The sequence below is a fragment of the Bos javanicus genome, chromosome 9 (assembly GCF_032452875.1).
Source record: "Bos javanicus breed banteng chromosome 9, ARS-OSU_banteng_1.0, whole genome shotgun sequence".
NCBI lineage: Eukaryota > Metazoa > Chordata > Mammalia > Artiodactyla > Bovidae > Bos > Bos javanicus.
In genome coordinates this window covers 90915182-90928603 of record NC_083876.1, presented here as the reverse complement: position 1 = coordinate 90928603, position 13422 = coordinate 90915182, and the positions used below count along the sequence as shown (strand labels likewise).

Here is a 13422-nt window from a genome sequence, read left to right as displayed (position 1 = left end):
TTCCATTCACTCTGGCGTAAAATCTCAAATATTAAGCTTCGAGATGGCAAGGATCATGTGTAATTTGTTTTTGTACCCTTCTACCTGGAATAATAAATGTTAGAGAGAGTCTGAGATACTCAACTGGCAGGAGTACACAGTAATATTTAATAAGATCTTGGGATTTCATCTGATTCATGAAAGGAGGCCATTCTTCTATACTATATCCAGAAGAAGATGTCTACATTTTGGAGACAGCAAAGACTTAAGAGACTTCAAGCTGTTGGATTTGAAGCTACAAAACACCATGAGAGCTGGGCAGTGGGAAAGAGATACTTCCTGGTAGCAGGGGATTTCATCATGAGAATAAGGGGCAGTGTACAGGATGTACTGGAGCTATTTCTAGGGCCTCCTGTAACTGAAAGGGTTCTCTGTAGCAAGAGCATCCTGGTTTCACATTTAGACAACAGTACAAACAAAGGGAGGCCAGAAGAGTTTGTAAAATAGTTCTGAATTCGCAGAAGATTTATAGATTCTGAAAAGCCTTGACAGACCTGAAATTTAATTCTGTTTTGTACATGTCCTTTTGTATCATATGAATGTGAATCCCTTTCCGGGAAGAAATGTCAGCAAGCAAAAAGACAAGGCTACCAAAGATGACTGAGTAACTCTTAGTCAGATGTCCCTGTTCATCTATAGAAAACTTAAGCACCCTAAAAACCTTGCTAAAATGAAGCTGAAAAATAAAAGGCAAAGGTACATTTTATTTATAGAAAGAAAACCCAAATGTGGAGAAATTTCCTTAGCATTTAATGATGAAAAACATCACTAGCACTCCTTTCAAAATCAAACATAATCTGTCATCATGGGTTGGCCAAAAAGTTCATTGGGTTTTTCTTAGGATGTTACTGAAAAACCCGAATGAACTTTTTTGGCCAACTCAATATTTGCAGAGTTGTGGTTCTCTGTGACCTCTTGTTCTTCAGGCACTATAGCCACAGAATTGATGAATCCAACAGATTTTTCTTTTCTTCCCAGGTTTTAGTAATTACTAACTAGGCGACAAAAATACCCACAAACATAGCAGCTCCAGGTACTAGACATTTATTGTCTCACAGTTTCTGGGAGTCAGGACTTTGGGTGTGGCCTGGTTCAGTGTTTCTGCTTCCATGTCCCTCATGAGGCTATAATCCAGGCACCAGCTGGGGCTATCCACAGTCCTCCACTGTGGGAAGGTGTGCTTCTAAGCTTTTTCACAGCAGAGTTCAGTTCGTTACAGGTTGCTGGACTGACGGTCTCAGTTGTTCATTTGTTCACTGTCTATGGGCTGGAGGCCACCCCAGTTCCTTCCCATGTGGGTCTTTTCATAGAGCAGCTCTCAAAGTAAGAGCTGACTTCCTGCAGAGCGAGTAAGGTGGGGAGAGTGAGCAAGCAGGGTGGGTCATACCCCAGCCTCAGGAGAGACGTGACATTGCTTTTACAGCGTTCTATTCATTAGAAGCAAATCGCTAGGTCAGCCTCCCTACAGTCAAGAAGGAGAATTACAGAAGGGCATGAATCCCAGGGAGCAAGGAATGCTGGATCATTTCAGGGGCTCTCTGCCCCACCCAGCTGCACTCTCTGAACATCACTGAAAAGAAGGCCTTTCCACAGATCCCTTAGGCTGGGGCTGATGAGATAGATTCCACGTTGTGTATTTCTGTGAACCTCCTACGAGGTCAGAGGGCAGGATGACATGGAAATTGACCTTGTTGAAAAAAAAAAAAAATCAGCCTCTTCATTAGAGAATGATCATTTGGTACATGCATGCTTATTCATGTCAGAAAGCTATCAGAATAATTTTCTTTTAACTATCTTAACATTTTTTTTCCATTTATTTATTGGCTACACTAGGTCTCCATTGCTGCATGTAGGCTACTCTCAAGTTGCCGTGCACAGGCTTCTCATCACAGTGACTTTTCTTGCTGTGGAGCATGGGCTCCGGACGTGTGGGCTTTATTAGGTGCAGCACACAGGTTCAGTAGTTGTAGCTCTCAGGCTCTAGGGCTCAGTAGTTGCCGCACATGGGCTTAGTTGTCCTGGGCCATGTGGGATCTTCCTGGACCAGAGACTGAACCCATGTCCCCTGCATTGTCAGGGGGATTCTTAACCACTCCACCACCAGGGGAGTTCTGTCTTTAAAACTCAAGCTGTCAGGATAGTGGTCACCTTTGAGGAAAAGGTGAGGATATATACTGAGTAGGACCACAGTAAAGCTTTTGAAGTGCCAGATAAGAGTCTTTCCTTGACTGTGACAGTGGTTACACAAATGTGCTCTTTTTGTGATGATTTTATTAAGCACAGACTTTATGTGTACATTTTGCTCTGTGTATATTACATTGCAATATAAATATATAAAAAAAATACTTCAAAGCTGGAGTGTGGACAAGCCAAAAAAAAGAACAGTTTCATGCAGAAGCAAGCAAACTATTTTAATAATAATGTTTATAGTAGTGTAGGCACATTCCAGAAATAAAGAAAAATTCTTGCACGGGGATTGTATTGGAATGAATACTCTCTATAGAAATTCTTTTAGGAAGTTGAGCAAACTATTGTGTCGCACACTAGAGATCTTTAGATCTTTAAGAGTCTCCGAGAGCTCCACCTTCCCTGACTTTTGGCTAAGCCTGTCTTTATTTTTAAATGAATGATTAATGAAATGATTAATGAGTCCAACTGAAACTTTCTCCGAAAACTACCCTCACTTGTATCTGAAGGGGAACAGACCTTTCTTTGCCCAACTGCTCTGATAGAATCCATTTCCAATGCTTAGGTCTTGATACAAACCATGCACTGAATAGTTGGAGTAAAAAAATGAAAGGATGATATTTTTCAGAACTCTATCAGACCCTGCCTGCCAGAAAACCAGAAGGATGTTGTAAAAGTAGTTCAAAGCATTCAGCAAGCCTCTTGCTCTACAGGGGAGAAGCAGGGCTTTTTGCCTGATGCTCTTGACCCTGGGTTGCCAAGTCTAGGAAGGAGCTCAGAGAGTTTTATTGTTTTGCTAATTTCCTTCCTCTCTATTCTTATCTACAGTTTTTTTCTTTTATCCATAAAGGAACTAACACAGACTTGAGCTGAATGGGAAGAAATTTGAATTATTTAGAGCTAGAAACCATATGAGAAGTGTTAGCCCAAAGTTGAAGAGATCCTTTCCTAAAACCTTTTATCCCCTTTAGAGGGGTGGTGAATTCATTTTTGCCTTGAAAAAATCAGTTTTCCAAATTTTGTTGATTTGCCAAGATCTTAATTAATAATTTCTTCAATAGCATATTAGGATCACTCTCTGGACAGATATCAAGATTTCTTAAGAACGAAGTGAAACTCCTTAAGTGACTACTTACGATAGTACTATGGTAAGACTAGAGAATAGAAGCATATTTTTGGGTGGGAAAGATTGTTTTCTGAAGTGTTGATGTTGGACTCAGAGAGAAAACTGCCTTGGTTTTGCTTGACTTTCTGGCAGTCCTTCCTAGTTACCCACTTTACTTACTAACCTTTCTTTCCTCTGTTTCTTGGTCTTGGCCAATTTCCTGGGTATTCCTCTTTGGTTACTTTCCTTCTGCACAGTTTTTCTCTCCTTCCTGAAACCCCAAAGTATCTTTTAACCTCCGTTTATCACCACACACTTGCTTTTGTGATTCAAAATGATAAATCTCACTACTCAGATTACTATGCGTGTGAACCTTTTCCCTTGAAATGCATGTTACTCCAGTCAATTTAGAAACAGGAAAAGAAGAAGACAAGAAAATATAATAAAACACTCCAAATAAAGCATAAGTTAACGCTGAATGTAGAGCACAAACAATACATTCATGTGCCAGTGGGTCTAAAAGAGGAGGCACAAGGACATTGGAAGCAGAGAAGGGGGTCAAGGAAGGGCTTTTATGATAAATAAGAGCATGTGAGTACGCCAGTGAGAATGATCACCTGCAGGTGGGAAACTGATGAGTCACAGGAAAGGGGTGAGAATTGCTGGAGCAAATTTCCTAAATGTACGAAAGAACATGCTTTTACAAGTAGAGAGATGGGTCTTTGCTGGAAGCACAGACATTTCACCCAAGTGAACAGGAAGGAAGGCAGCATGTACTTGTGCTGATGTAGATAGAAGGCAATAGGAGCTTGGGAGAACTACTCTTCTGATTGTTTCCATTTCCTCAAAAAAATAAAGAGCAGGGTCATCAGCTACAGGGGAGGATTGGGGAGGAGATCTGAGCAGAAATGAGAAACTCTGAAATAGTCATTTAGGGGAGTGGGAGAAAAAAGGGATGAGAAAACACAGTTACTGAATAGTCGTGCAAGTCCACTTAATGGCAGTGGTCATGCGTTTGAACTTGGACCAGTAAGCACAGCAGTGAATGCTTACCTATGCACATCCTGCCCCGGATTAGCAGAGACAGTTCATAACTGAATGTCTACCTGGCCCTCAGCACTGTGTGAGATTCGGGGAATGCAGGAATGAATAAAATATGTTCCTTGTCGCCTTCCTTAAGAAGCTTTAGAATAGACGATGTGACAGACCCATGAACATCTAAGTGTGATGTGGTAAGTTCTAAGAGGGTTCCAAGCATTGGAAGGCATGCAAGCATGAAAAAATCTTCTCAGTTCAATCTGGGGGTTCAGTTTTTTGGAGAGCATGATACCCGAAGTGAATGTACATTTATGAGCTGTAGTAAAATCCATTAAAAAAAAAAAAAAGAGATTGGCCAATGTTCCATGTGAAAATCACTCTAGGTAGGAATTAGAGTCGACTAGGTGAAGGAGGTCCTCTGCCTGAAGTGAATGTACATTCATGAGCTGTAGTAAAATCCATTAAAAAACAAAAGAGAGAGAGAGGGAGATTGGGAAATATTCCATGTGAAAATCACTCTAGGAATTAGAGTCCACTAGGTGAAGAAGTGGAGAAGGAAATGGCAACCCACTCCAGTATTCTTGCCTAGAAAATCCTGTGGACAGAGGAGCCTGGTGGGCTGCTGTCCATAGGGTTGCACAGAGTCAGACACGACTGAAGCGACTTAGCATGCATGCGTGCATTGGAGAAGGAAATAGCAACCTGCTCCAGTATTCTTGCCTGGGGAATCCTAGGGATGGAGGAACGTGGTGGGCTGCCGTCTATGGGGTCGTGCAGAGTCGGACACGACTGAAGCGACTTATCAGCAGCAACAGCAGGTGAAGAAGGGTGTAGAAGGTCCTCTGTGTGACATGTCCTGGGGTGGTGAAGCAGCATTGTATGGGGGAGAAAACCCATGTCAATACTCCTAGAGAGGAAAGGAAAAAGCAAGTGGAGAATCAACAATTGGGCTCATGTCCATGGAAACTTGGGTGAGAAGGGGAACCGTTAAGAGGACTCAGAATTTCAGGGGGACTCCCTGGACTGTCGGACAGAGGGTGGATACAAAGTGGGGACTGGGGGCAGGAACCTCACTTGGGAGGCTGTAGCAGCAGATTAAGGGTGATAAGTGAGACTTTATATCCCAAATTGGGATTACGGTCACAGAGATGGAGGAAGCAGGAATAGGTTTGCGATAAATATGTAGGCTGAGAAATCTTTTATTTTTTTTTTAATGTGGAAACTGATATGTCTATGTCTCATTCCATTCCTTGACTATAGAAAAGTCCCCTGACCTGAGACAGACATTTCAGAAATGTGTGTCACTGGTTGCGGAGGAGGCAGGGTGAAATGATATGAATAGATTATTGGCGTCATTGAAATACGCATTGTTTGTATGGAAGTTTAATGATATCTTCTTTGAATAAAAAGATAGCCTACCTGTTTAGTCTGTATACATTAAATAAATGTGTGAAATTTATTTAAAATTAATACAATTTAATAGAAAATAAAAAAAGAGACATTTTGTACTGTCTTATGTCTTAGGATAAGTACTGTGTGGTCAACAACATGGTTATACAGTTATCCATCCCAGGAGGAATAAAGCTCACACTGAGATAGAAATATGACTGTGATGTGGAATACTGGATTAATCAGGAACATAGGAGACATAGGAGACCTTGGTTTTGTGTCCAGTTCTTCCCCCAAGCCTTGTGTGGGATGTTTACCTCTTTGTGCTTAGTTTATCTAAGCACAAAGGGCAGGTGTCCTGCCATGTCTCTTAGGATTGTTGTAGAAATTTGAATATTAGTGTGTAAAAACACTTTGATAATTTTACAGTCAAGGTATATGTGCATTTATTTGCAAAAGGCTAAAGATGGTTTATTGAAGTTAAGATAGCTATCACATCTCACCCTCCTCTCTCTCTGTGTCTCTTTTTATTTTCCTACTTGGACAGTGTAAAGAACACGACCTGGCCATGATTAACCAGCTGCTGGATGATCCGAAGCTGACAGCCAGAAAATATAGGGAGTGGAAGCTCATGAACACCCTGCTGATCCAGGACATCTATCAGCAACATCAGCAGAGGCGAACCCCCACGTCTGCCTCTGAAGGCTCCCCCCAGAAACCACCTTCCTCTGCCCGCCTTGAAAATTCAATTTGAGAACCAGCCAGGATGCTCTCCCCTCCTGTCTTACCCCTCAGGCAACTCTTCAAGACGTTGCGAGAGCTTAACATTTTTCCTTGTAAAGGAAAACTGAAACCCAGTTCCTGGAAACACCAGCTCCTCCTGGAGGGATGCGGTTGGGATGGAAACAAACGATGATGCTGACTCACCAATTCCAGTGCTCCCATCGTACTGGAGGGATGGAGTTCAGCTGAGGAAACAGTGTCTGTGTTCCTTCTGGGACCCCTGACCACGCTGGGTTCTAGGTGGGATATGCAAACCATATTTTTTGTTTCTTGTTCTCAAGAGAAGGACAGCATTCCACGGGCAAAAGATCACTTTTGACCAGGGATACTTCTTCATAGAAATATTCTGTTTCCAAAAGAAGAACGTACATATTCCATCTGGTTGGGTAGCTGAGTTCCCCAAATCACCTTTTGAGTGGAGGAATGCTTTCCACAGAGCGCCCGGAGCAGCACAGATGTGGCATCTGGAACCCAAATCACCTTTTGAGTGGAGGAATGCTTTCCACAGAGCGCCCGGAGCAGCACAGATGTGGCATCGTGGAACCCAAATCCCTTGCCTTTGGCCCAGAATGGTGGTGCCTTTCCCACGTGTTGAGAAATGCTTCGTAGCAAAGGGTGTATGGGAACACTCAAGAAAGAGACTTGTCCTGTATTCCACTCATTCAAAGGACAGCTTAGTATTTTCACACTTTGTCTGGGTTGGGGTTGGGGACCTGATTCATGTGTCCTTTCCATGGAACAGCTAAAGACAACTCTCTCATCACACTCGGACACCTCTATTCCAACCTAAGCTTTTCTGAACCAGGATGTAGTAATACATCCAGCGAGGAATGTTTCCTGCCATGGCCCTTGGGTGCGGTAGCTATGCATGGTATAAATGTACATCCAGGGAGTTCCCTGGTGGTTCAGTGGTTAGGACTCCATGCTCGCAGTGCCGAGGGCCCAGGTTCAACCCCTGGTTGGGGAATTAAGATCCCACAAAGAGCACAACATGGCCATTAAATAAATAAATGTGTATCCGCGATCCCCAGGATCCGTATTGACAAGGTGATTCTGGTGTCTGAAATTTACTCCAAAAAAAAAAAAAAGAGTTAAAAGATGATTGTTTTATTTTTGTATGGTTATGTGTCACTGTGTCCTATGTGAATAGCTATCTATAATATGTTTGTTATTTAAAGATATTTATAGAAGTTTAGATTACTAATGTCTTAAAAGAGGCTATATACTATGGTATGTTTTGTTCAGTATATATTTCAAAGTATATACTTTTTGCTTGAGAAAAATAGAAATACTATGGGTACATTGGAGTTATGATATTGCACTATAATGTCTGAGGAATGCTCAGGAAATCTTGTGGGATAAATGTAGGGCATGCATTGCTAATAATAATCTTTATTTTCTGGCTTTTCTCTATGCTTCTGATTCTGTCACCAGAATGCTTAGGTTTCTATCTGTTGTAAACCATTCTCCTAACCAGAAAAGGACTTTCCTTTTACATCATCCCTTCTAGTAAATACACGTTAAGGTTTATGCCATTTATGCCCACACATCCTAAACCAAATGAAGCACAACTAATGCAGTCTTCTGAAGACTATTAGGCTAATACCCTTAAAGGAAACTCATTTTATTAGAGAAACTGAGAGGCAAGTCTCCACTCACTAATCACCATGAATACTTCTCTCCATAAGAATAACCACATCAGAGACCCATTTCAGCCTGACCTCGAGCAAATTGTCAACACAACCTCATTGGGTTTGTAGTGTCAGAGTGTGTGGCTTGACATTCAAATGGAAATACCCACCCCCCACCTCTGAATTTTATCTGCAAACTAAATGGAAATAGTTGTTGAAAATTTCCCTAAGCTTTACTAAGAGGTCTCAATACTTTGTAAACAAAAAACAACTTTAAACCAAACAAAAAGCATGTTGTAAAACTAGAAGCTTCTGAGAGATAAAGGCCAAGCTGGTCAGTGTGACCCAGTGAGCATTTAGGTGCTGTTGCCTCAGGTAGAACTGGTAACCCTGAGAGAAGGAACCATTCAGGTCCTCAGGCTGGACCCTGAAGCTTCTGGTTTGAAGCCTGGTGTTTCATCCTCTTTACTCTAGAAATTATCATTGATTCTGCCTATAATTAGCAGCATCTGATTCTTTCTGTTTCCATTGCTTCCCCATTTCCCCCTCTATTTGCCATGATGTGATGGGCCCAGACGCCATGATCTTCGTTTTTTTGGATGTTGAGTTTTAAGCCAGCTTTTTCACTCTCCCTTTTCACTTTCATCAAGAGGCTCTTTGGTTCCTCTTTGCTTTCTGCCATAAGGGTGGTGTCATCTGGGTATCTGAGGTTATTGATATTTCTCCTGGCAATCTTGATTCCAGCTTGTGCTTCATCCAGCCTGGCATTTCGCATGATGACTCTGCATATAAGTTAAATAAGCAGGATGACAATACACAGCCTTGATGTACTTCTTTCCTAGTTTGGAACCAGCCCGTTGTTTCACGTCTGGTTCTAACTGTTGCTTCTTGACCTGCATACAGGTCAAATTCTTCCTGTAATCAGAAGGTGGATTGTTCAGGGTTTGCAATGGAAACAAAGTGGTGAGAAAAGCTGAAATAATCATGGAGGAAAGGATATTATGATATATGTTCTTCTGCCTTATTTCTCTTTAGTTTCCAGCACCACCCTATAAACGTCAAACCAGTTTTCCCCAGGTGGAAGTGCTTCAACAGCTTGCAGATATATTCTAATGCTTTACTGTGATTTTTTGTTAATACACATGTAACTGACCTTTTCAAGTCCATACCGCTTGATGGAGAAGCACTTGATACCGCTCCTGGAGAAGACAATGGCACCCCACTCCAGTGCTCTTGCCTGGAAAATCCTATGGATGGAGGAGCCTGGAAGGCTGCAGTCCATGGGGTCGCTGAGGGTTGGATACAACTGAACAGCTTCACTTTCATTTTTCACTTTCATGCATTGGAGAAGGAAATGGCAACCCACTCCAGTGTTCTTGCCTGGAGAATCCCAGGGACGACAGAGCCTGGTGGGCTGCCATCTACGGGGTTGCACAGAGTCGGAGACGACTGAAGTGATTTAGCAGCAGTAGCAGATACCACTCCAGTTTAAAGGCAAAATAGATCCGTGAGATGACTTGTCTTTCAGTTACTTTTCAAGGTGAAGTCAGTTGACACGTTTTTGCTTTGTTAGTTGAAACAGTTGCAGAACCCCCCATGAAAGTTAAAATTGAGTTGCAGGATTTTGCGCCCAGCTCTTCTAGACCTGCTCACTTGTGACTTCCCTTCTGGGGATGTGTTCGCTCTGTGTTCTGCTGTGCTAGGAAGTAGTGGGGGCTGCAGCTCTGAGTTCCCACCTTCAGCTGTGGTTGAAGAGGAGGGCAAGAGAAGTGAGAAGAAGGGGGTGACTTTCTTCAGAAGTAACGCCAGTAAGTCTCTGGGCCTGAAGCCATTTTTTTCTGATCTGAGGGATACTGAGAAAATTGGATTACTTCCGATTTATTCCTGAGGACTGGACCATCTCTGAAATGGATTTGGGGCCATTTCATGTGGGTCTAAGGGGAGATTTCTACACCCATTGCTGTTTTCAAAGTTTACTGTTCCTCCCATACTGATCTGCTGCTGGGCTGGCTGTGGATTGGGGTGTAACTTATCATTCTGCTTCTTTTCCTTCCTTCTGTAAAGTACACTGCTTGTTAGGAGCTGTGAGATCCTTGGATAAAAGAGATCTGTGGTCAAGCGCTGTGGAACGGCACACCACCATGACCACTCAGGAAGTGGAGAAGCTGTGAGCATAACCGGGTCTGAACCCGCGGCACCTGGCGTGGCCTAGGATCTGACTTGGACTCCTCTCGGGTTGTTGTGAGTTGGGGGCTGCTCCCTCCACTGTTTGCCTGGTGCGGGATGTGACGCTCTCACTGATTGGCCCACTGCAGGATCTGCTGAGTTGTGTCCCTCACATGGCAGACGTCTGTTGCTTTGAGCAATCCTTAGTTGTGTCACAGTCTCTGTGTCACACCCCAGGCCTACAGCCTTGGACAAAGACTCTAAAGCACACTATGGTGAAGACTGCAGGAAGCAAGCCTGGGCAAGCGGTTGTGCTGGAGTCAGAGGTCAAGGTGAAACGATGGTGCCTTAGATTTAAGTAGCACTTCGTAGTAGTTTGCAAATGGATGTATTTCAAGTTCCCCCTACCCCTCTGGAGGGGTCTCTGTAATATTGGGGATGGCTGTGGATTATCGTTCTTCCTTCTGGCCCAGGATGAGTGCCTTGGGGAGACCCCCACGTGGTGTGGCCAGGACGTGAGTCTCCCTCCATCTCTGCCTTGTGCAGTGGTGTGGGGACCAGCAGGTGAACCTGACTGTACGTGCCCTTGCACTGCCATGGGCCCAGGGCCATGGTGGCTTCTCTGAGGTCATCCACCAAAAACCTGAGGGCCCCTGTTTCTTGAGTACAGTCTCTTCCTCGTGGCCTGAAAGTTTACCGTTCCTCCCGTACTGCTCTGCAGCTGGGCTGGCTGTGGATTGGGGCATAACTTATCATCCTGCTTCCTTTCCTTCCTTCCGTAAATTACACTGCTTGGTAGGAGCTGTGAGATCCTTGGATGAAAGAGATCTGTTTATTTTTCCTTTTTAAAATGTGTCAGGAGATACCAGACACTGAGCTTAGTGATTAAGGGTTAGGACCTTAAGTTCCTCTGAGTTCTTTTTTATGTAACTATGCTAATTTCCTCAGACAGCCTCTAAGTCACAAGCAGTATCACAGAGGTGAACCAGACACTTAAAAGTCTTTTGAGGAGAGGTGCTGTACCAGTTCCAGCCATATGTAAATTTATGGACATATACCTCTTTGTATGATATTCCAATTGAAAGATAATATTTTGATGAAGTCCACAGAAGATTGAGTGAGTAATTTAGGTGCAGAAGGGGGCCACCCAATAGTCATTCTGTGTTGCAAAGCTGCCGTGTCTAAATGAAGTTTGAGGATGGATCTCCTCTTCGGTCTAATATTTGATATTTGATTGGGGTTTTCCAATTGGCTTCACCATCCAATTTTTTTGGGGGGCGGGGAGTATAGTTATATATAAGAGAAATAGAGTCCTAGAAATGTGGAGTGACTGCCTACCTAGGGTTTTGTAATATGCCACAAAAATGGAAGCCCCCGAAACTAGATTTTAACAACTCATAGGAAATGGACTGAGGTGGATCAGTCATTCCTCTAGCACCCAGAGCTGCTGTCTCAGTGAACAAGAAAACGATCTCGTTTCTATGTGTTGTGAGACAGGAAGCCTTCTCTACATCTTCACCCTTGCACACATCACCACAGACCACAGAGAAAACGAAGAAGAAATGGATTCTACATTTTGAATAATACTTCTGTTTCTCGTGCTGTGAGAAGACTTCGCTGCCCTGTTTTGATATTTCTTTACCTTGAATCCAAAAGGGGACGCCTGCCCCAGGGAGATGATGAACATCTCATCATAAAGCCCAGGATTTTATTCCACCATGTCCTTTAATGTCCTTGCATGATGCGGATGTGACTTTTTGCACTGCATGATGTTTGGGGGCAAATGTTAATGTCAAAACGATACCTTCAATCTCATTGTACTCTCATCTCCCCTCTTGGAACAAACTGAAAAAAAAGAGGCATGACTCATTTCTCCTGCTTTCTGTGTTTGAGGATGACTTTTCAGATAAAAATAAAAACAGAAGAAAATATGTCTAGTAAAATGACACGGGAAACAGTGGAAATGTTCTGTTCCTGTTCGTTTTCTGCCCTGCAATGTTGCTTGGTCAAAATAAAAGTTCCCTGGGAAGTATTGAGTGGCTGGGCTTTTATCGTCTACAAAGATTAGGGCGCCCTCTGGTGGCATCTTCAAAATAATTGCTTCTAGACGATTTTTAAATAAAAGAATTTTATTGAGAAATCTATTTCAACAATAACTCAGGTGGCCTTCTCCAGTGGTCTTCAGCTGACAGGTTTTCTCAATGCAGATAGATTTATACTTTTCAAAATTGTTGATGCAAACAATTTAACTCGTCATTGTTATGTACCCACATCTTGTTTAGAGAATCTTAAAAATCTGCAGATTACAAAAATTACAACCAGTAGCACATAAGCTCCTTAAAACACATAAGATATGTTCGTGAAAAAGGGACAATGAAAATATTGAAGTAGCATCATAAATCGCCTTTATTCCGACCCACTGATGAAAGGAGGTTAGTTTGCGTTGAACTTAACACCCCCTTGACTGCTGTATACACAAAGTGTTTATTTTTTTTCCTCCCTCCCTCCAAATTTTCACTTTACATGCCGAGTCTCATCCTCTTTTTCCTCTATCTGCTACCAGCAAGTCTGTCTATGCTCCCACACAGAAGCAGTAAAAAATTATTCTAGACCAAAGGGATTATCCAAAGGCATCGATATAGCATGTTCTTGATTTCCAGAACAATCTTGCATTAGTTTTATGTTGCTGCTGTACCACTGCAAATGTAGCAGCTTAAAAATGTGTTGAATGTATTTCCTTGCTCTCTCCAGGTCACCCACATTCTTTGCTTCTTGGATATCTTCCTGCATCTTCAAAGTGGCAACATTGTATCTCTCTGCTTCTGGTCTCTCTAGTGAGAGACGCTTTCCCCACTGGCTCTTTTAAGGACCCCTGTGATTGCATTCAGCCCACCTAATGCAGGCAACCTTCTCTATTTTAACAACCTGAATACAACCTCCAACCTTAACTCCTCTTTGTACAATATATGCAGGTCCAGAGATTCATGACCATCATTCTACCATGTAAATCTGCTGACTGTAAACCTCCATTTCAAATATTCTGTTTAGTCTCCCTGAACCATCGATGTCTTCCAGAAATTTCGG

At 42.7% G+C, this 13422-nt stretch overlaps 1 protein-coding gene across 9 annotated transcripts in view; it reads left to right on the top strand.

The window, feature by feature from the left end:
• IPCEF1 (interaction protein for cytohesin exchange factors 1) overlaps positions 1–12370 on the top strand; it is a 168891-nt gene extending 156521 nt beyond the window's left edge. For all 9 annotated transcript variants that reach the window (XM_061428380.1, XM_061428379.1, XM_061428377.1 and 6 more), the window contains one exon: positions 6306–12370. In XM_061428380.1, the coding sequence (XP_061284364.1) occupies positions 6306–6512 (207 nt within the window). In that variant the 3' untranslated portion in view covers positions 6513–12370. The remainder of the gene's footprint in view (positions 1–6305) is intronic.
• The last annotated feature ends 1052 nt before the right edge of the window (positions 12371–13422 follow it).